Source organism: Vicia villosa, linkage group LG1, assembly GCF_029867415.1.
Source record: "Vicia villosa cultivar HV-30 ecotype Madison, WI linkage group LG1, Vvil1.0, whole genome shotgun sequence".
Lineage (NCBI taxonomy): Eukaryota > Viridiplantae > Streptophyta > Magnoliopsida > Fabales > Fabaceae > Vicia > Vicia villosa.
The window spans coordinates 119135106-119158810 of record NC_081180.1 but is presented as its reverse complement, the minus strand read 5'-3'; the positions used below and the strand labels follow the sequence as shown (position 1 = coordinate 119158810).

General features: G+C 33.5%; 1 protein-coding gene across 1 annotated transcript; it reads right to left on the bottom strand.

The window, feature by feature from the left end:
* Positions 1-3971: 3971 nt before the first annotated feature.
* On the bottom strand, positions 3972-6037 carry LOC131615588 (mannan endo-1,4-beta-mannosidase 4-like). Its single transcript, XM_058886747.1, has 5 exons — positions 5674-6037; positions 5392-5586; positions 5162-5278; positions 4829-5025; positions 3972-4734 (listed from the first exon to the last, which is right to left on the bottom strand). Exons 1-5 carry the CDS (start codon positions 5983-5985, stop codon positions 4377-4379), a joined length of 1179 nt encoding a protein of 392 aa, XP_058742730.1. The 5' UTR covers positions 5986-6037; the 3' UTR covers positions 3972-4376.
* Between the last annotated feature and the right edge of the window lie 17668 nt (positions 6038-23705).

Sequence of the window (23705 nt, the reverse complement as noted above, 5' to 3'; positions counted from 1 at the left end):
ATCTCCTATACCTTTCCGAGTCATATAGAGGCCCCCCTGATTGGGTAGTAGTTTGCACTTGTATCCGTATGAGTATAAGCTAGTTTAGCATTTAACAAATCTGTTTCTTCCAAAATATCCATAACATATTTCTGCTAAGAAATCACCAAACTATCTTTAGATTGAGCTACCTTAATACCCAAGAAATAGTAGAGTTTACCACGATCTTTTGTTTGAAATTAATTCGAGAGATGTTGTTTCAACTGGAGTATTCCCTGTTGATCACTGCCAGTTATGATAATACCATCTAGACACACAATAAGATAAATACACCCTTGGGTTGAGTGACGAAAAAAGCAGATATTGATCAGCTTCACTATGGATCATACCAAACGGTTGTACTACAATGGTGAATCTGCCAAACCAAGCTCCCAAAGATTGCTTAAGACCATAAAGAGACATGTGTAGCCTACACACCATATCCAATGACTCCCCCTGAGCAACAAACCCAGGTGGTTGCTCCATATACTTCCTCTTCAAGATCACCATGTAAAAATGCACTTTTGATGTCAAGTTGATGAAGAGGCCAATGTCGAATGGCTGCAATGGCTAGAAGAAGTCTAACAGATGCCATCTTGGCTACATGCGAGAAGGTATCACTATTATCCAACCCAAAAATTTGAGTGTATCCTTTGGCTACCAAGCGAGTTTTAAATCGATCAATCTTACTATCTGGATCAACCTTCAATGTATAAAGCCAACGACTACCTACTAAAGATTTCCCAGGGGGTAGAGGAACAAGTTCCCAAGTAGCACTGCTTTGAAGAGCGCACATTTCATCAATCATTGCTTTCCTCCACTCAGGGTGAGATAATGCTTCACTTGGAGTTTTAGGAATAGAAACAGAAGACAAAGAAGAAAAACAAGTATACTGCAAGGGGGAAAGGCAATGATAACATAAATCAATATAATGTGGAGAAGGATTTCGTGTTTGACGTATACTTTTTCGAAGGGAAATCAGAATATCAGACTCAAGTTGTAGGATCAGATCCGGTGATGGCGAGAATGTCGGAGGAGAGTCTGCAATGACCTCAGGGACAAGTACGACCTTAGGGACAAGTACGACCTCAGGGACAAGTATGAAAGTGACAAATGTGGATTGACGACGCTTATATGTTTGAAGTGGGCGAGAAGTAGGGGGGTCAACCATAAGGGTATCTAGTGAGTCAGGTTCCCTAGTATGGTGGAGGACAATGGCAAATGGGTCTTCTAGAAGAGGTGTATGAGTAATTTTCTAAAGGGATTCCAGAGTTACTTAACGGGACTTGAAATATGGAACAAACTCGAAGAAGGTAACACCGGCCGATACGAGGTATTGTTGTACAATATGTGAATAACAACAATAACCTTTTAGGGATCGATGATAACCAAGAAAGACACACTTTAGTAATCGAGCTGATAGTTTATCAAGACCGTGAGGGTCCGAGTGGTTTTTACGAGAAGCCGATTTTTGCTTTCAACTACACCGTTTCGTTGAGGTGTATAAGGGCAAGATGTTTGGTGGAAAATACCATTGCTGGACATAAAAGTTTAAAATTGTTGGGATAACTATTCACGAGCATTATCACTTCTTAAGGTACGAATAAACGCACCAGATTGAGTTTTATTTCTTTATAAAATTGTTCAAATATAAAAAATAATTCAAATTTATTTTTCATTAAAAATAACCACGTGCACCGTAAAAAATCATCAATAAAGGTGACGAAGTATCTAGACTCAAGAGTAGAGACAGTATGCGAGGGACTCCAAACATCAGAGTAAACTAAAGCAAAAGGGGACAAAGCTCGTTTATTGAATCGATTGGGAAATTGACTACGAGTGTGTTTCCCTAACTAACAAGACTCACCATGTAAATTAGATGCCTTCGATAAACTTGGCACCAACTTTTTTAGTTTAGGAAGATTGTGATGACCTAATTGAGCATGGATAGTGAGTGGAGAATCTTTGGCTGAGCATGTTTGAGATGACACTGAAAGATAATAAAGGCCTTGAGACTCACATCCGACACCAATCGCTTGTCCCTAACTTCGATCCTGCAAGGTAACATTATTTTTAGTGAAGGTGACAATACAATCAAGAGAACAAGTTAAACGACCGAATGAAAGTAAATTAAATGTTTAAATTGGGTACATAGAGAACATAAGTAATATAGAGATAAGGTAGAATTTGAATAGTACCAATCCCTTCAGATCGGGTTTGGGAACTATTGGTAGAAGTTATAGTAGGTAAGAAACCTGAGGTAGAGAGGGAAGAGAAAAGATTTTTAATACCAGTAACATGATCAGACGCACCAAAATCAAGGACCCAAGGTCCAAGAGAAGATGATTGAGAGAGGCAAACATAATGATTACCAGTGTATGTAACTGAAGCAATAGAATTTGAGTTCTGATACTAACTGAGAAAATCATCGTAGTTTGACGTAAAGTTTTGAGGAGTAGCCATGAGTATCTGAAAAGAGAAAATATCACGCGAAATAGGTGAAAACGGATCTATTTGAATTGGATCACAGTTTTCCGTGAGTGAAAGATAAAATCTGAGACCGGATCTGGAATAGTTGCACGGTGGCGAGTGGAGTGGTGGAAAAATCGTCGGGATTGGCCGGATTGAAGGAGGCGCTTTTGCCCGGAAGGTCGCCAAAAAGAGTAGCGGCGACGGCAGATGACGGCGGTAGTCTGGTGTTGACAGGAGAAATTCAAAATCTGATGCCAGAATGAGTCACGACAGTGTATGGAAGGCAAACCGGAGTTAAGACACGGTTTACCAAAAATTTCTCACCGCAAGACAGTGGGTCAATTGGGTAAAGCACGGGGAAGAGTTGTCTCTCAGTAGGCTCTGGATACCATGCTAAAATATGAGAGACTAAAAGACATTTGAATAAACTGTGTTTTGAAAAACACTATGAAAACTTTATTTTATATATATATATATATATATATATATAGATATATATATATATATATATATATATATATATATATATATATATAGAGGAGGGATTAAATTACACCCGAAGAGTTACACCACGAGTTACACTCGTTCAATAACTACATCTCGAAATGATATTTTTTAAATTCAACCGTTGGATTGAAACATAATATCATATAGATCATACCTATAAAGTTTGAGTTTAATCTATAATGATTTACTATATCATCAAGATATCCAAAGATTAACGTCAAAGTGAGCTTTCATATAACGTTAATTTTGATGTTATTCAATGACATAGTAAATCATTATAGATTAAGCTCAAACTTTATAGGAATGATCTATATGATATTATGTTTCAATCCAACGGTTGAATTTAAAAAATATTATTTCGAGATGTAGTTATTGAACGAGTGTAACTCGTGGTGTAACTCTTCGGGTGTAATTTGATCCCTCCTCATATATATATATATATATATATATATATATATATATATATATATATATATATATATATATATATATATATATATATATATATATATATATATATATATGGGAGCATATCAAGTGAGAGCAATTTTAAATGAGAGGATGAGAGGAATAAATATCAACTTTCAAATTCATCAAGAGAGAGAAATTAATAGCCACATTAATGTATTAACATTCTCTCTTGATGAATCTAAAGGTTGATGTTTATTCCTCTCATCTCTCATTTAAAAATGCTCTCACTTGATATGCTCCCATATATATATATATATATATATATATATATATATATATATATATATATATATATATATATATATATATATATATATATATATATATATATATATATATATATGAGACATATCAAATGAGAACTTTGGTTATTATGAGAACTGAGAACTTTTAATAATAACCATACGATTTAAAATCAATGCTCAGATATGCATTTATGTGATATGTATTTAAACTAGAATCTAACTATTAATTATTGTCTCTTAAAATTTAAGTGAAATTTGAAGCATTGATTTTAAATCGTAGGGTCATTATTAAAAGTTCTCATAATAACCAAAGTTCTCATTTGATACGCTTATTCTAGGATCAAACCCTTATTCTAGGAACAAACTAATTCCTATTCACAGTGAGACGCTTTGGCCAGAATAGGGATCCTTTCCTCATCTGCTCTTCTCTTGCTCCATAGCTATGCGTGTTTGAACTCTATTTGCACTTGGATTGTCATAGATGGTGTTTTGGAGGCGAACTCCGTCAGGAATAATCTACTGAGTATCCCTTGTATTCCCTTTAACTCAATCCTTTTGCTTATAAATTTTTTTGGGAAGGCAACCAAGAGTAACTATGAGTGGAATATTTATTGCTAAAAAAAGTATATTTTTGATAATTCTTTTCTATGATATAATGATATGTTACATTGTGATATTTGACATCTTAGTAGATTGCTGTTTGATGATCTGTGCAGTTGAAGGACTATTCTCCAAAATAACTTCGTAACCATCTCCATAACTATCCATTCCTTGAGATAAAAGTTGCCAGAAAATCCCTCCTGCACAAGAGCCTCCACTAGTAGCACTTGCAGATATAATACTATATATTTTCTTATAGTAATCATCCCTTTTATCTAAGCTATATCCAGCTGACTTTGAAGACTTTCCAAACTCTGAAACAATAATTGGCTTTCCTAAAACAGTATTTGCATCCTGAATATGAACTTCTATCCATTTCTCAACAAATGCACTCTGGGTTGTCTCGTTTGAGTTTATCAACCTGCATGAATAAATACATTAGGGTTTTGTGGTGAATGAGAGATAAAATAAAACATGCATTATGTTCATTCTAAATCATGTTTAAATAGTGATACCATTGCTCAGGATACAAGTGAATGGTTGCAAAATCAATTTGAGGAATCTGATTGTTGGATATAAAATCGGTTCCGACTAAAAGTGAATCGGGATTGAACTGCTTCTTTGTTTCACCGTAGAACCCTTCAAGTCCTATTTCCAGTAAATGGTTGTTGTCAATGGATTTCACATAACTCGCCATCTCATTTATCCAATTCTACAATAATTAATGCCAGATTATTTGTCAAAGGGAATGCATATATGTGAAGTACTAATAAAAATCAGTATAGTTGATAGTTATGCAGTAACATCAGTCTTAAATTCTGCCAAAAAAAAATGAAAATGAAAAGAACCTGAATTGATTTTCCAGAGCTATTTAAACGAGGTTCATTCATAAGCTCCCATGCGAATATAGTTTGATCATCTTTGTATAAAATACCATTTATTGTGTTCTTTCTTGTCAGCACTGTCTGCAATCAATCGCCAAAAAAAAAAATGTTAAAATTTACATTGGTTTAATTTTCTTGTATTTTCCTGCAAAGTAAAGTAGCAAATAGGTATACTATAAAATAATGGTACGTACCCTAACATGATTTTTGTAGTATTGTTTAACAACAGGATGGGAAAAAAAGTCATCATCATTTATTACATTTTGGCCACGTTCTTTAGCCCATTGAACATATTTAATTTTTCCTCCAAACTCTTTCCAATTATTCACCAAACTTAGTATAAGTTGCACTCCATATTTTTTTGCCTCTGATATCACAAAATCCAAACCCTACATACACAGAATTTGAACATATTGAATTTTGTATATATATGATTAAGCTAGTTACTGGTATACCAAAATAAAAAACAAGATTACCTTGAAGGCATTTTCGTCGTAAGAACCGGGAGAGGTTTGAAGAAATCCTTCATTGAAAGCCCATGTTCTTCCTAGATTTAAACCATTTAGAGAAGCTTGTTGGAAAGTTGAAGTAACCTTAGATCTTGTAGATGGGTCAGATGCAAGGTTCATTAACCAATAAGAATTGAATCCATTCACATAATGTGGTTTCCCATTTAGAATAAAATGAGTGCCTTTTCTTTCAACAAAACCTGCACCATTCCCAGGTTCAACAACAACAACAAACAAAGCCACTATAAAATACGTTAATACCAAAGTTTGAAACTCCATGACTCAGAATAAATGAAATTTATGTAGCTCATTTTCAGTTATAAAGGCATTATATATAAAAAAAAGAGTAAAATATCATGGAAGGAAAATGTAAAAATTTTAATTTAACGTAGTAGTCAATATGGTTAAATTAGGCCTCTCACGTTGGTATTATATCTTTGACTATCCATAGTTAAAAAACAAAAGAGAAGAATGGCATTTGAGAAAATATTTTTTTATTTATTAGTTTTTAAAATGACCGTTTTAAAGATCTCACTAAAAGAGAAAATTCTTCTCAATTTGTGATATTTTTAATGACCATGTGAGTGTTACATTATGATATTTCTTTCTAGTTTCGAAAGATAAGAACGAAAGAGACAAAATGAAAAAGAAATTAAACACACGCATAGAAGTTTCCTATACTGTCAATGGAAATAATACTACGCAAAGATTTATCTAATTTTGTGATTAGAATCAAAATGATATTCATTTGTTAAAATTTATAGAATATATCAATAAATGAATAATATATAATGCTTTACCTTTTTTTTAACAAACACAACATTAAAATTAAGGTGAATACTTCCTACCGAATTTAGTTGGGTACCAATATTCTTTTCCAACTAAATATTATTATTCAATGACATGTCATTTTTCACAATTATTTTATTTTAAAATTGATTCAAATTCTAAACTAATTTGCACTAAAGGTATCAATATCCAATTACTTATCATAAATATCTAAGAATTTACTTAAAATTAATTATCATAAATATCTAAGAATTTACTTCAAATTAATTAGACAAAAAAGAGCATACACGGACAGTGTAAAGTATTTTTATACTGCCAACCAATCACTGACATGTATTCTGACAAGTTACACTTTTAATTTTAAAATATTCATATGACATGGTTGAATGTTATAATTATATTGAATAATTGTGTAAATTTAATTTACACTCAGTGCGATATTTTTAATCTCAAGTAATTAACAATATAAAATAACAAAATGCATACATGCCTAGAAATATGATTATTCGGTACTGAAATAGAAAATTGTGAAAGGTATTTTGATGCCGTGGTTGTGGTCTCCAGTGATAAGAAAGAGGACACATGCAATCACTACTACGGAAAAACATTTAACAACGGTTGAAAAAATATATAATCACGCAGGATCAGACATTGTTATGTAGCGTGTGATAATATATGCGAAATTTAAAATTGAATATTTTTAAAATAATAAAAATATTTTTTAAATCAGTTTAATTTAGATTTTTTAAAAGTAAAGTCATTAAATTATTATAATCAATTTCATTTAATAATAATTGATAATAAAATTAACTCATCCATTTTTTTAACATTTAATAAAATTATACTTGAAAAATAATGTTATAATATAAAAAAATACTTAGATATTAAATACTCTATTATATTTAAAAAACTCAAAATTTTATCATTTATACATATAATTTTTAAACTAACAAATCAAACACTACATATATAAATATTATTATTTAATTAGTATATAAAATAACTTAACTTTTTTTCTACAAAATCAATTAATTAAAATTATAAAACAATAAAATAAAAAATGTGAGGCCCTAGGTGGTAGCCTTGATGGCCTATCCTAGGGTCGGCTCTGTAAACAGGAAAATGCGCGCTCTTTAACGATTATTCCTAATAACCGTTGTGATATTATATGTGAATAAATGTCAATCGCACTACAACAAATTTGTCTTTTAGAAGCGCATCTACGAAAGCGCTTTTGAGAAAAGCGCTGCTATAGGTTGTGCAAAAAACAAAAAAAAAAAATAAGGGAAAAAAGTGCTGGCAAGGGGGGGGGGGGGGGGTACGAGAGCGCTTTCTAGAAAGCGCTGGTAAAGGGGGGGGGGGGGGTTACGAGAGCGCTTTCTAGAAAGCGCTGGTAAAGGGGGGGGGGGGGGTACGAGAGCGTTTTCTAAAAGCGCTGGTATATGGCACATTAGGTATATGGTACGAAAGCGCTTTTAGGGAAAAAACGCCGGTATATGTATACCTATGAAAGCGCTTTTGAAAAGCGCTGGCGTAACTCATTTTAAAATTAAAAATTTTAAAACAAATTAAAACAAACGCGTTTTTTATTTCATTCTTCATCGTTTCTTCACTGTTTTTCTTCACAAAGACGAAGTCACTATTCTTCACAAGACACCGCCGCCGCCAACCTCCACAGGGCCATCGTCGTTCGTTCTTCATCGTTCTTCTTGCCTTCTGTTCGCCGTCGCCGTTCGTTTTCTTCTTCGTTCACAGCCGGCGCCGTTCGTTCTCAACATCTCCTCTCAGCAACAACAACTTTGAATTCATTTGGAGGTAAATCTTCTATCATCTTTCACTATTTCGTTGTTATTTGAAACCCTAATTCTGGAAATGTGAGGTTGAAGATGAAAGTGAGGTAGCAAGGATGAGAGTGTGAGGTTTCAAACCCTGTTTTGCTTTGTTTGTATATTAGGGTCTGTGGCATATGTTTTGATACATTGTTTTGCTGAGTTTTGCTTTGTTTGCTCTGTTCAACACAATGAAACAAAAATTGCATGGACAAAATTTCTCAATGCTCAGGAATTGACTTAATGATGTCGGAATCACCAGAAATAAAAAACAACGTATAAAATTAGAATATAAAAACTAAATGTATTACAAGTTTCTAATATTGAAATTGTAACACCCCTATTTATACCCCAAATTATTTAACATATAATCAGAGAATAGCATGCATATAATTCGTAAGGGCGTCACATCGATGCTTTTAGAAGAACTAAAAACCTAAAAAAACCGACAACATTTATCTACAATATACGATACACCTGGTCATTTCAAATAACACCTAAAAATTTAATTACAATTCACACAAATTATGCATTCACAGCGGAAAATACTAAAATACTCATGTATTTCATAAAATGATTCATGTCCCATACCATGATCATATCTCAATAATCATCTCAACATAAAATAAATCATAATCAGAATATTTGGCTTGAGAGCCTCTCAAACAACAAGTAGTCAAATAACAAGTTCTCAAGTCATAAACATAATACATAACCTAATAGAACATGAGTTCAACACGACTAGTCTACCCAATGTTACATGACCAGAGCATCGACTCACTACCTAATCTCCAACAAACACGGAAGAAAACTCCGGCTAGATTGCGCACGAGCTACTAAACTCCAGAACCTGCATGTCGCCAAACAAGGGCAACATTAAAACAGAAGGGTGAGAATACGAATCATTATGAAGAAAGTATAACGGAATACAATGGTTAAATCAACACTTCAAGTAATTAATCATACTATGTATAACCATGTAGATAATAGTAATCAACCCATATTTCACATGTTATCGAGTACACAACAAGCTTGAATAGTATAATATTTCAATTCTACTATTATATTCTCAATTAAGTACACAATCATAGTTATCACATATTCACACATTTTATCAAACATATATTCAAACTTCACTCGTTTCAATTATCAAACTCATACACACATCACAACTACATCAACTTCACATACTCAATTATCGCATAAACTTTAATGTGACTCAATGCAAGATATGTGACGCTATGCATGTGGTACCGAATTGTGAACCCAAAGTTTCACCGCTTTCCGATTCAATATCTAGAATCCAAGCCACGCTTCCGATCCGGACAAGACCAAAGCCCACCAAAGTGTAAACATATAGTTTACCGCCTCCGATTCACTCTAGAATCTAAGCCTCGCTTTTGTTTCAAAGCAAACCACCTTTGTTTCAAGGCATCCATGATATGAATGTATGTACAATATCACAAATATATGCAATTAAGATCATCTCTACCATCTTAACTTTCCGCATATCACAATAATTCAACTCTATGAATTATCCAACAATTGTACACAACATTCACAACACACACACACATATCATTAACATATAAGAGGCCAATTAATCAATTACGATTCACACAATCCAATTAACACTAGTAACCATACTATCTCATGTTAATTCTCATTTTACCAATTATACATGAACACACACTTTCAACGTCAAGCAATTAATTATTAGAATTAATATTAACTAACTACTCAGAGAGAATCGATATTAGCACAACATCATTGACATGAAAATATGTATTTCTCAACATACATAATCAAGACAAAACACAATTACGGACAAATCCTCAAAATACCGTAATTTACCGACAAACCGAATAATTGATCCAACTTCAAATATATTCCAATCAATTAAACTCATTGCAATTAATTTAACTATTAATTAAATCAACTAATTAATAATTACACTTCATTTATTCTAAGTTACTAATTCATTTTTTTTATTCCTAAAACTAATATTTAATATAAAAGATATCTAAATCCACACTATTTTGGTCGGTTCGTAAATATCACATTTTCATCAAATTAACACCACCATGTTAATCTACTAATTAAACTTAGCTATCACGTAAATTTTCATCAAATTCCGGACAACTAAATATACCGCTTAATTTCGCTATTCGGTTAAACGAGACTATTTTGTATTTATTTTGTTTTCTAGATGCTACTGTAACAATTATATTTCATTTCTACACTAGTTTTATTTCATTATAGTGGTTCCCTTTCTACAATATATACCTTCATATATTATTTAACAGAGCATATATAGGAAACCGAAGCAAACAGCATAACAGCAAGAAATGAAATGAGATATAAAAAATGAATATAATATGGCTAGTAACAATAGCTTTTTCTATCAATAAATCATGTTGGTGTCTCATGTCTTCATTTGACCAACAGCAATTCCACCGCAGCATTTTCCATTTAAATATATACATACTATGGTTCACATTAGTACTTGAACAAATAACTAATAATAGTAGCACTTTTTACCACTAAGTATATTGGTGCCTCACCTTTTTTTATTGACTAATAGTAAGTTCACAGGAGTATATTCAATTAATAGAAATGTTGGTTCAATTGTCATGTGACTAAAGCTACTACCTGTAGCGTATCCTGTCCACTAAGGTAGGTTAGTGACTAATTTTTCATTTTGGCCAAGGAGTAGCTAAGTGGCGTGTCATCTCAGTATGTGCAAGGGAATTCATGTACTCAATGTGTTCTCTAATTGGCCAATTAAGCTACAACAGTAACATTTCTATCCACACCATGTGATACGGTCCTTGTCTGATTGGCTAATGGCTACACGTTTCCCAGCAATTAATATAGTAGAGATTCATGTTGGAATTGACTAAAGTAACACCACAATCAAGTAAATAAATGAGTGAAATAAGTGAAAATGAAACAGACACATTTCCAGCAGAACATGATAACCAGTCTTGCCCCGCCAGCAAACTTCCGTCCGTCATCCATACCCTGGAGTGACATCATTCGGCGTCTCACTCCTTCACTTCAATCTCATTACGTTTCATACTTATATGAATACAAATGTAATCACTCCGGCATTAACTTAATTTCCAATTTTATTTCTTCTACAGATTTTTAACATACAAATCAGAATTAAAAGAAACACCTATTTTATAAGATTCATTTATGAACATTTATAAACATGTTAATCTACCATTTACCCCATTATACTAGCCCATAATGATTAGGGATTCTCCCCCTTACCTCTTGATTTCTCCTCCAAAACCCTAACTTTTCTCTTCTTGTTCCTCTCCTCCACTTCTATTCTTCAAACCAGAAAAAAAAAATGAGTCTCCTCTACCCCATTTCCCTTCTTACTATCTTTATTTATTATATTGGGCTTACCCAAATAATTCTACTTCCTAACTAATTAGGCCCAATCATAAAATATAGTAGTCAAATAAATAATTATGCTCCAACAAATAATATTATTACCCTTAATATTATTTTCCGATTAATCCAATTAAATCCGACTTTATCTCAAATAAATAAAATCCAATAATAATATTATTTCTAATATTATTTCTCTACATACTCCACTTTATTAATTCTTCGATTAACCGAATAAATTCCAACTTCACTTAATAATCCGAACATGTTTCTCAATAACACCGACGATCCAATTAATTATCAAACTTCGTCCAAATTAAGTAAATAAATCCTTATTTAATTTAATTAGTCAGATAATAAAATTCGGGCTGTTACAGAAATAGTTGAAATAGTCAAAGCCTTGTAAGTTTTGCTTTGTTTGTATATTAGGGTCTGTGGGATATGTTTTGATAGATTTTACAGTCTGTGAGGATCAAAATTGTTGTCTCATACCGAGGCATATTCAGAATTTTATTTGCAATAAAAGGTTTATGAAACAGTGTAAATTTTTTGAATTTGCTAAGTTCCAATTGTGTACCGGTCTCAAGTCTAAGGAGGAGGTTATAATATTTTGAAATGAAAACTCTAGCCAAAGCATCTAGATATTTTGCAGTATAGAAACTAACTTTAATATGTTCAATCTAACACGTAATAAAATCATTTTAAGCATACTTTTCTAGAACCAAATATTTGAGCATTTCGGTTTTGTAAATTCGAAAAATGTAGAACATATGAACTACTTACTGCATTTTTCAAAAATCGAGTTCTAGCTAATTGAGTCTAGAACATATTTGAGCATTTCGGTTTTGTAAATTCGGGTGTTTGTAGTTACTAGCTAATTGATAATTGATTTCATATCATTTTAAATAATTGAGTTCTAGATTGGGTTTTTTTTTGATATTGTGTTAGTAGTGGTGTATTTAAATACATCGTGTGTGTTTAATTTTACAGTTACTTTGAAGCCTCTGGTTTCTACTTGTACAACGCCGATTCAAACCTACCCGTCTCCCACATCAAGTCCAACTCAGGTTACTAGCCCTTTCTTCTTGCTTATAGTTTGTTGTTTTCTGCTTATAGTTTATTGTTTATGGTTCTATTTAATTTCAATTTAGTGTCTCTCAATCAGTTTTTTGGTTTGTGGACTTATATTACCTTGAAATAAGGTAATGTCTTCTTCAAGAAATCGGGGGTAGGCTGAAATAAGGTACTGTCTTCTTTTAGAGACTCAAACAATCGAGACAACTGTAACTTCCTATCTTTAGCTAACTACCAACTTAACCAATATGAAAGCTATAGGATCTCATTAGGTATTGCTTAAGTGTTGCTTATTCACAGTAGTATATTTTTGTACTATAGTTGCATAACATTCTATTTCAAGACTTGAGTGGTTTGACAAGATTTATTTCTATTATTCACACTTTATAGGATCTCATTAGGTATTCTGATCAAGACATAATGATGATAGCTATTTCTTATCTTGACAGAATTCCTTAGTACCTGATAGAGAAACCAAGAAGCAAAAGCATTTGTTTAGCTTAATTAAGACATGGATAAAATATGGATGAATTCAAACCGATTGTCGAAAGAGTACGAGAAAGGGGTATGGGAATTCGTTAAGTTTGCGATTGCGCACACCGAAGACCCGATTCGAATGGCGTGTCCTTGCTTGGGTTGCTGTTATGGGGGTAAGGTTGACGGGAATAAGTTGGCATCGCATTTACTACGGTTTGGAATTGATAGAGGTTATACATGTTGGACAATGCATGGTGAGAAAAGTAACGGGAATGTTGAGTCGAGGTGTAATATGAAGTATGCTTCAAACGACGATTGCACAGACACATATGATTATGATCGAGTCGAAGAGATTGCAGAAGCGCTTGAAGAAGATCTTGAGGATTGTCCCAAAATGTTCGAGAGGTTGGTAAGCGATGCAGAGAAACCGTTGTATGATGGTTGTACAAAATTCACAAGATTGTCTGCGGTGTTAAAGTTGTACAACTTAAAGGCGGACAATGGATGGTCTGATAAAAGTTTCACAGAGTTATTAGCCCTTATGAAAGATATGCTACCAGATGATAATGTTCTTCCCAATCGAACGTATGAGGCCAAAAAGATGTTGTCCTCTATTGGCATGAGCTATGATAAGATACATGCATGTCCAAACGATTGCGTTTTGTTTCGAAACGAGTATGCAGCGTTGAATGAGTGTCCTAAATGCGGTGCCCCTCGATATAAGAAAAAGTTGTCTCCGGCCAAAGTCTTATGGTATTTTCCTATAATTCCAAGATTTGGACGCATGTATCGTAGTGAAACCGATTCAAGACACTTGACTTGGCATGCAGATGAAAGAATTATTGATGGAAAGTTGCGACATCCGGCAGACTCACCATAGTGGATGAATGTTGATACTGATTATCCTGAATTTGGAAAAAAGCAAGAAACCTTCGCTTGTCATTGTCTACTGATGGAATGAACCCGCATGGTATTCAAAGTATCTCGCATAGCACATGGCCTGTGATTCTTATGATTTAGAACCTACCTCTGTAACACCCGGAATTTAATTATTTATTTAATTAAATTGTATAAGGAAATTATTTGTTGGAATTAGTCGAAGTTAGAATTATTGATATTATTATAAGAGGCGTAATTCGAATTTATACGTTGTGCTGGGCGGATAAATTAATGATCGAGAAATTAGTCGGTTTAATCGGAGAATAATATTAGAGATAATATTACTCTAATGGACTATTATTAATTTAAGTTGATTTAAGCCATAGAGAATGATATTGAATATGTTGGGTTGGTGGTTCGGACGATTTATTTTATAGTCGGTAGTTAGTCAATTTGGTGGAGAGAAATAATAATAGAATTAATATTATGGATTATGAGAGTGTTTTATTTAAGTGAGCTTAGACGTTGCGTTGGTGATAGTAATCATGGAGGTGTTAATTAGTAAGCCCAAATGAAGATTATAATTATAATAATAATTATAATAAAATAAAGGAAATAAGAAGAGAAGTTAGGTCTCAGTAGACGTGGAGAAAGAAGAAAAGTTGGAGAAAGAGGAGAGGTGAAGAAGAGAGCCATGGCGGAAGAGAAAAGCTAGAGGAAGTCCAATTTTAGCAGCAAGTTTCTGCAGTGAGACACCTTAGTAAAACGGACGTTTCTCCCAATCCAACCGTTGGATCGTCGTGGTTCTTAGACACAACGTTCCAGACTCGTAGAGGTAACTTCTGACCGGAGGGATTTTCATTTTGAAGTTTTTAAGTTCGTCTGACAAAGCGATTTCCGAACAGGTTTTTGGTGCGTCTATGCACGTTGTTAGAAAAGATTTTCGAAGAATAGTTGGAAGCGGCGGCATAAGCTATGACAACCGGGAGAGTAAAGCAATCTCATATCCAAGGTAAGGGTGGGGTTCTAACTCTATAAACGGGATTATGATGAATGATATGTGGGGGTTATGGTTGTATGATTGCCTCTATTTTGTGTGTTGTGATTGTATTGTTGAATGTTGAAATTGATTGACGTTGGTGAATAAGGTTATAAAAGTTCAATCAATGATTGCGGGAAATTAACCTAGGGTTTATAATTATTATTATTGAGGAATTAGTTATAGAAAATTGCTAGATGTTGGTGGAGTATAACTATAATATTGCTATGTTCCTGTGATGGTCGAAATTGAATTGTACTGGAATCGAAGGAAGAAAATTGAGTTTTAATTTTGTTGGAAGATGCTGTCAGCGCAGGTAAGTGCCAAGGTTTGGACGCGGCGCAAACTGAAGGTTTCTGTGGTGTTCGCGGCGCAAAGAGAGGTTCGCGGCGCGTGCTATACGAGTGTTAGAAATATGTTTTGATTTTTGGCTGTTGATGTTTTATGTTGGTTGTTGGGATCAAGCCTTAGTAGGATTAACTTGAGAAGAATTATAATTATTATTAGTGAAGAAATTGGTTTAAATTAATTAGAATATTATACCGTTGGAATTGATTAATATAATTAGTAGAAATTATAGTGATGATTCTTAGTGATGAGATATGTAGTTAATGGATTTTGTATAAAGATGGAATTAGTGTGAAGAAGAAATAGCAGTAGTAATAACGATAATATATGTAGCAGGCTGAATTAGTAGCATAATTGGATTTAATAATATAATTAACGAATAGTAGAATTGAAGAATTAGTACCTAGATGTTTAGGGGTTGTTTTGTAATGATTAAGTTGATGCAATTGATGCATGTTTAAGTTGTTGTTTTCGTTGCTGCCGTTCTGGTTGTTGTTGATACGTTGATTAAGTTGCAGGTCTTATGACCAATGTTGTTTAAGTTATTGATAATGCGTTGATTAAGTTGCAGGTCTTATGACCAAGGTTGATTAAGTTGTTTGTGGTTGTTGCATTATTGTGTTGTGACGTTGTGGTTGTTGTTGCATGCATACATTTGCATTGTTTAAGTTGGCCTTGATGGCATCACGTTGAAAAGTTGAAGGCTTATGCCTTGGCCTTAATGGCACCACGTTGAAGGCTTACGCCTTGTTGAAATGCCTCGATAACCTGGCATATGTTTAAGTTGGGAGTTTTACTCCAAATGGTACCACATGCATTTGCACAATTGAGTCGCATTTGAAGTTGTTGTTGTTGTTTCGTTGTTGTTGTTGTTATTACGTTGTTGGTGTTGTTGATATAAATTGTCGTTATTGTAAGTTGTTGTTGTTATAAGTGGTTGTTGTTATTAAGTTATGATGATTTAAATTGTGAAATAATTATTATAACTATTGCTATAGTTGTTATTGCTAATTGTTGTTATACTTGTTACTGAATATTGTTAATTGTTGTTGGTAAATAATTATTATAACCGTTGTTGTTATTTGTTATTATAACTGTTGTTTGAATAAGTATGAAGTGATGATATTGTATGATCTAATCTTAATATATTATTTATCATACGATTGCTTATATTGTTGGATATCTCACCCCTTCTGTAATGATGTTACCTATTATGGGTAATTGAGCAGGTACTCAAGAATAGCTGTGGAAGTGAAGTAACTTTATGAAGTCCTTAGTTACTGTTAGTTCGAGTTGGTCTTGCTCTGATACGTAGCACTCGGGAGATGTTTATGTGTTGTTTCTAAGTTGCTGTTATTACTAATTGTTGAATAATTATAAATTGAACGATGTTTTAGTTGAATAAAGTTGCTAACTGATCTATAAGTTGGAAGTTGTAATTCTGTGGTTTTAATATTAAAAAGGTTGTTATGTTCCTATGAATAAATATGTTGTGAGTTGTTCAGCCGAATGCTATGTATCATATTAAAAGAAATACAGGTTGCTTTGTTGTTTTATGTTGAAATGTGACATCCTATTTTATGTTTGAAAATTTTAGCACTCTGATTTTTAATATAAATGTCGGGTAGAAAATGGGGTGTTACATTAGTGGTATCAGAGCAGGTCGGTCTGTCCGGCCAGAGTCGTCTAATGTTATTTATTCCTCTGTACGCGACAAGTGTGTGAAACACTGTCAGTACTTGTTGTTTTCTGGTTGTTGCAGGTATTAGTTTGAGGAAACTGGGGGAGAAGCGTTGCTTCTCAGATGTGTTTTAGTTGGAAGTTGCAGAGAGGATTGTTATCTTGGTGTTTCGGAAACTGAAGTTCACCGAAAGAATTGGCTCTCGAGTTATAAAAAGTTTGGGAGCGAGGAGTTATGTTAAGGACTGTCTGGAAAGTGATTAAGTTGAAGAGAATGAGTTTTTGAGTGAAATTTCCGTAAGCAAAACGCAGGAAAATTTCTGAATCGTTGTGAAACTTCGAAAATTCATAACTGGAGTTCTAGACGTCCGATTTGAGTTCCGTTTGAAGCGTTGGAAAGCTAACGACATGAATTTTCTTATAAAAATAGTGGCAGCATCTGTAACAAATTTATTGGTGGCAGGATTATGTTGGAAAGAAATGAAATTGTCTGTTTGAGTAGATATCGTGTAAACTGTTGACGAAGGGACAATGATTAAGTGTAGGATTATTATAGATCTTGTTATGGATTGTTAGTAAGTAATTATAAGAGTTGTTGCAGTTGTTAGAAGTACGAAGAGCATAACTTCAAAAATGAGGAGTGCTGATGATGATAGCACAAGGGAATTTTGTTCTGATAGTATCACAAGGCGTGTGGTAGTATGAAGTTGTAAGACGTCGGTATTAGCGGATTCAGATGGTTTTGCAGATGTTGAACTATGATGCTTTTGGTGGTGTGAGTGCAATTTCTGAATGAACATTTTGTAGTTTGTAATAATGGTTATACTCCATTACGATTGTCGGATATTTATTGACAAATTAAGGACTTGATCACTCTTAATCTCTTGTTGATATTAGATGGAATTGTATTGGATGTTATAGACTTATTTTACTATCTCGATGATGTAGAAAGCGTTTAATGTTGAGGAAAAAAATTGAGGCTCGGGTAAAGCTTGTAAATTATAAGTTGATAGAAACTCTAATGAGGACGGTGAATTAAGATGGATGATCAGAGTTGCGCAGCTGAAGTGTGATGTGCCAAAGTGTTGTGTTTTCTTGTAAATAGTGCTGATTGAAATAGGATTTCTTGTAAGTCATTGGTCAATGATGAGTTGAGTGGTTATCGGTCAAGTTATGTTGTCAAATTAGTATTATAATAATTTAGTCGTTTTTGCAGTAATGTTGTTGTTGGTTACCGTAGGTGGCGAGTGATATCCTGAGATATCACGAAGTTGATTAAATTGGTTACTTTGAGGTTATTATGGGAGTGACCTGACAAATGATGATGTGGAATGAAGTTGAGGTAGGAGTTGGTGGATAGAATTTTCGAGGACGAAAATATTCTAAGTGGGAGAGAGTTGTAACACCCGGAATTTAATTATTTATTTAATTAAATTGTATAAGGAAATTATTTGTTGGAATTAGTCGAAGTTAGAATTATTGATATTATTATAAGAGGCGTAATTCGAATTTATACGTTGTGCTGGGCGGATAAATTAATGATCAAGAAATTAGTCGGTTTAATCGGAGAATAATATTAGAGATAATATTACTATAATGGACTATTATTAATTTAAGTTGATTTAAGCCATAGAGAATGATATTGAATATGTTGGGTTGGTGGTTCGGACGATTTATTTTATAGTCGGTAGTTAGTCAATTTGGTGGAGAGAAATAATAATAGAATTAATATTATGGATTATGAGAGTGTTTTATTTAAGTGGGCTTAGACGTTGCGTTGGTGATAGTAATCATGGGGGTGTTAATTAGTAAGCCCAAATGAAGATTATAATTATAATAATAATTATAATAAAATAAAGGAAATAAGAAGAGAAGTTAGGTCTCAGTAGACGTGGAGAAAGAAGAAAAGTTGGAGAAAGAGGAGAGGTGAAGAAGAGAGTCATGGCGGAAGAGAAAAGCTAGAGGAAGTCCAATTTTCGCAGCAAGTTTCTGCAGTGAGACACCTTAGTAAAACGGACGTTTCTCCCAATCCAACCGTTGGATCGTCGTGGTTCTTGGACACAACGTTCCAGACTCGTAGAGGTAACTTCTGACCGGAGCGATTTTCATTTTGATGATTTTAAGTTCGTCTGACAAAGCGATTTCCGAACAGGTTTTTGGTGCGTCTATGCACGTTGTTAGAAAAGATTTTCGGAGAAAAGTTGGAAGCGGCGGCATAAGCTATGGCAACCGGGAGAGTAAAGCAATCTCATATCCAAGGTAAGGGTGGGGTTCTAACTCTATAAACGGGATTATGATGAATGATATGTGGGGGTTATGGTTGTATGATTGCCTCTATTTTGTGTGTTGTGATTGTATTGTTGAATGTTGAAATTGATTGACGTTGGTGAATAAGGTTATAAAAGTTCAATCAATGATTGCGGGAAATTAACCTAGGGTTTATAATTATTATTATTGAGGAATTAGTTGTAGAAAATTGCTAGATGTTGGTGGAGTATAACTATAATATTGCTATGTTCCTGTGATGGTCGAAATTGAATTGTACTGGAATCGAAGGAAGAAAATTGAGTTTTAATTTTGTTGGAAGATGCTGTCAGCGCAGGTAAGTGCCAAGGTTTGGACGCGGCGCAAACTGAAGGTTTCTGTGGTGTTCGCGGCGCAAAGAGAGGTTCGCGGCGCGTGCTATACAAGTGTTAGAAATATGGTTTGATTTCTGGCTGTTGATGTTTTATGTTGGTTGTTGGGATCAAGCCTTAGTAGGATTAACTTGAGAAGAATTATAATTATTATTAGTGAAGAAATTGGTTTAAATTAATTAGAATATTATACCGTTGGAATTGATTAATTTAATTAGTAGAAATTATAATGATGATTCTTAGTGATGAGATATGTAGTTAATGGATTTTGTATAAAGATGGAATTAGTGTGAAGAAGAAATAGCAGTAGTAATAACGATAATATATGTAGCAGACTGAATTAGTAGCATAATTGGATTTAATAATATAATTAACGAATAGTAGAATTGAAGAATTAGTACCTAGATGTTTAGGGGTTGTTTTGTAATGATTAAGTTGATGCAATTGATGCATGTTTAAGTTGTTGTTTTCGTTGCTGCCGTTCTGGTTGTTGTTGATACGTTGATTAAGTTGCAGGTCTTATGACCAATGTTGTTTAAGTTATTGATAATGCGTTGATTAAGTTGCAGGTCTTATGACCAAGGTTGATTAAGTTGTTTGTGGTTGTTGCATTATTGTGTTGTGACGTTGTGGTTGTTGTTGCATGCATACATTTGCATTGTTTAAGTTGGCCTTGATGGCATCACGTTGAAAAGTTGAAGGCTTATGCCTTGGCCTTAATGGCACCACGTTGAAGGCTTACGCCTTGTTGAAATGCCTCGATAACCTGGCATATGTTTAAGTTGGGAGTTTTACTCCAAATGGTACCACATGCATTTGCACAATTGAGTCGCATTTGAAGTTGTTGTTGTTGTTTCGTTGTTGTTGTTGTTATTACGTTGTTGGTGTTGTTGATATAAATTGTCGTTATTGTAAGTTGTTGTTGTTATAAGTGGTTGTTGTTATTAAGTTATGATGATTTAAATTGTGAAATAATTATTATAACTATTGCTATAGTTGTTATTGCTAATTGTTGTTATACTTGTTACTGAATATTGTTAATTGTTGTTGGTAAATAATTATTATAACCGTTGTTGTTATTTGTTATTATAACTGTTGTTTGAATAAGTATGAAGTGATGATATTGTATGATCTAATCTTAATATATTATTTATCATACGCTTGCTTATATTGTTGGATATCTCACCCCTTCTGTAATGATGTTACCTATTATGGGTAATTGAGCAGGTACTCAAGAATAGCTGTGGAAGTGAAGTAACTTTATGAAGTCCTTAGTTACTGTTAGTTCGAGTTGGTCTTGCTCTGATACGTAGCACTCGGGAGATGTTTATGTGTTGTTTCTAAGTTGCTGTTATTACTAATTGTTGAATAATTATAAATTGAACGATGTTTTAGTTGAATAAAGTTGCTAACTGATCTATAAGTTGGAAGTTGTAATTCTGTGGTTTTAATATTAAAAAGGTTGTTATGTTCCTATGAATAAATATGTTGTGAGTTGTTCAGCCGAATGCTATGTATCATATTAAAAGAAATACAGGTTGCTTTGTTGTTTTATGTTGAAATGTGACATCCTATTTTATGTTTGAAAATTTTAGCACTCTGATTTTTAATATAAATGTCGGGTAGAAAATGGGGTGTTACAACCTCCGTGGCTATGTATGAAGCGTAAGTACATGATGTTATCTATGCTAATTTCTGGGCCTAAACAACCAGGGAATGACATAGACGTATACTTGGCACCCTTAATCGAAGATTTAAAGTTTTTGTGGGAGAACGGTGTGGAGGTTTACGATGGGTATAGGAAAGAAAGTTTCAACTTGAGGGCGATGTTGTTTGGAACAATTAATGATTTTCCAGCTTACAGAAATCTATTCGGGTACAGCAATAAAGGTCAAAAAGCGTGTCCTGTTTGTGAAGATGAAACCGATACGACACGATTGGATCTTTGTCAGAAGAATGTCTTTCTCGGCCATCGTAGATTCTTAAATTCTAATCATCACTACCGTGGATGGAGAAAAGCATTCAATGGAAATGCCGAACATCGTACAGACGGTTGTCTCCGTGAAATTGCTATGGATGAAGCAGTCTTTGGTATTGAATTCCCCGTGCATGTTGGACTAGAAGAAATGAAAGAGATTTTTACGCAAGACCAATTAGGCGTCAGTAATGTTCACTCATACATGCGGTAATCCGAATTATTATTTAATTAGTTGTGAGATTGATCTAAATATATTATTTAATTAGTTTAACAATTTATTTACTCATTTCAATGAAAATAGTCTAATGTTTATTATGTTTTTATTTAAGGTTGTTGTATGACAAATGGTTGCGCGGGACTGAATTGTCAAACAGATTCCGTTTCGTGTCTTCCGCCCATTGCAGCGGACAGACAATTGCTACGGAACCGGATTCAGTTAGACAACGCTTAGTCGATAGATTCATGAGGTCTGGCAGTACAAAAAGCCTGTTTCTTTGGGCGTATAATACCCGACCAGTGGGGTTAGTTTTTCATTCTTGGTTCATCTAATCTTTGTTTCTTTTGCGTAGCAAATCTTTCATATAAACTATTGTTTTAATTTATAGAGCACACTGGTTGTTGCTTGCTATCAACCCTATAAAAGAAGTGGTATATTTTCTGAATTCGGTAGATGGTGAGTGGACAAATTATCCGGCCATGAAGTCAACGATTGATACGTAAGTGAGATCGTTCTAAATATTCGTGTATACTTATATATTTAATTATTTGTGAGATTGATCTAAATATATGCTTTTATATTTTTGTTAGATCAATACAAGTGTTCCGTAGTCAAAGAGACGCACAAGTATCCCGGACTAAATCAAACAACATTACTTGGATCAAAGTGCAGGTACATTAATTTTTACAATTTTGCTATTAATAGTTATGCTACTTGATAAAACAAGACAACTAAAAAATCTTATTTGTTTTTCTATGTAGTGTCTGCAACAGCGAAACAGTACAGATTGCAGATACTTTGTTTTGAGGTTTATGAAAGAAATCCTTCAAACGAATCAATTAGAGATTCCAATCACAGTATGGATTTATAACTTAGGATAATTTCTTATAATTTATTACATTTAACTAAATCATGCATATTATGTTTTTATTATGTAGTACTTTGATGACTTCTATGCTGCTTCTTACACGAAACTTAAGTTGGAAGAAATCAAAGAGGAATTGTGTCACTTTTATATTCAGCGACTATTCATATAGGTATGAATACAATATTGTGTGAAAAGTTTTATGAATACATTACAGTGTGTTGTGGGGACTATTTTGAAACTTTGTGGGGACTATTTTAATTGACCGTATTGTTATGTTCATACTTTGCAGGACCAGGACTGTGCGCTCGGCAGATTTTGAGAATTTCGGGCTTATATTTTGTTGATGATTTAGTTATATATGTATCTGTTAGTAAACATGTGATTATGCAGAGAACACGAATTTCGGGCTTATATTAATGGTGTATATCTTTTATTTTGGTATATAATGGTATTTTATCCATGGTATATATATTTTATTTTGGTATATAATGGCATTTTATCCATGGTATATATATATAATGATATTTTATCCATGGTATATAATGGTATTATATTGTCCTACATATGGTTGAAAATATTACAGGTTGAAAATATGTTACAAGTCGAAAATATTACAGGTTGAAAATAAATTACAGGTCGAATTGGGAGGCTTAAATTATAGGTTGCACTTTAAAATACTGCGTTTAGCAACGACAACGCTTTTAAAAACGCTCTTAAGGCCCACCTACGAAAGCACTTTCTAACTAAAAGCGCTGTCTAAGATTAAAAAAAACAAAAAAT

Excerpts from the sequence above, each read along its gene's own strand:
- LOC131615588 (XM_058886747.1), bottom strand. The coding sequence starts at position 5,985 with ATGGAGTTTCAAACTTTGGTATTAACGTATTTTATAGTGGCTTTGTTT. Across the intron at positions 5,279-5,391 it reads ACTACAAAAATCATGTTAGG|ACAGTGCTGACAAGAAAGAA; the intron begins GTACGTACCATT and ends GATTGATTGCAG. Across the intron at positions 4,735-4,828 it reads CACTTGTATCCTGAGCAATG|GTTGATAAACTCAAACGAGA; the intron begins GTATCACTATTT and ends TTATTCATGCAG.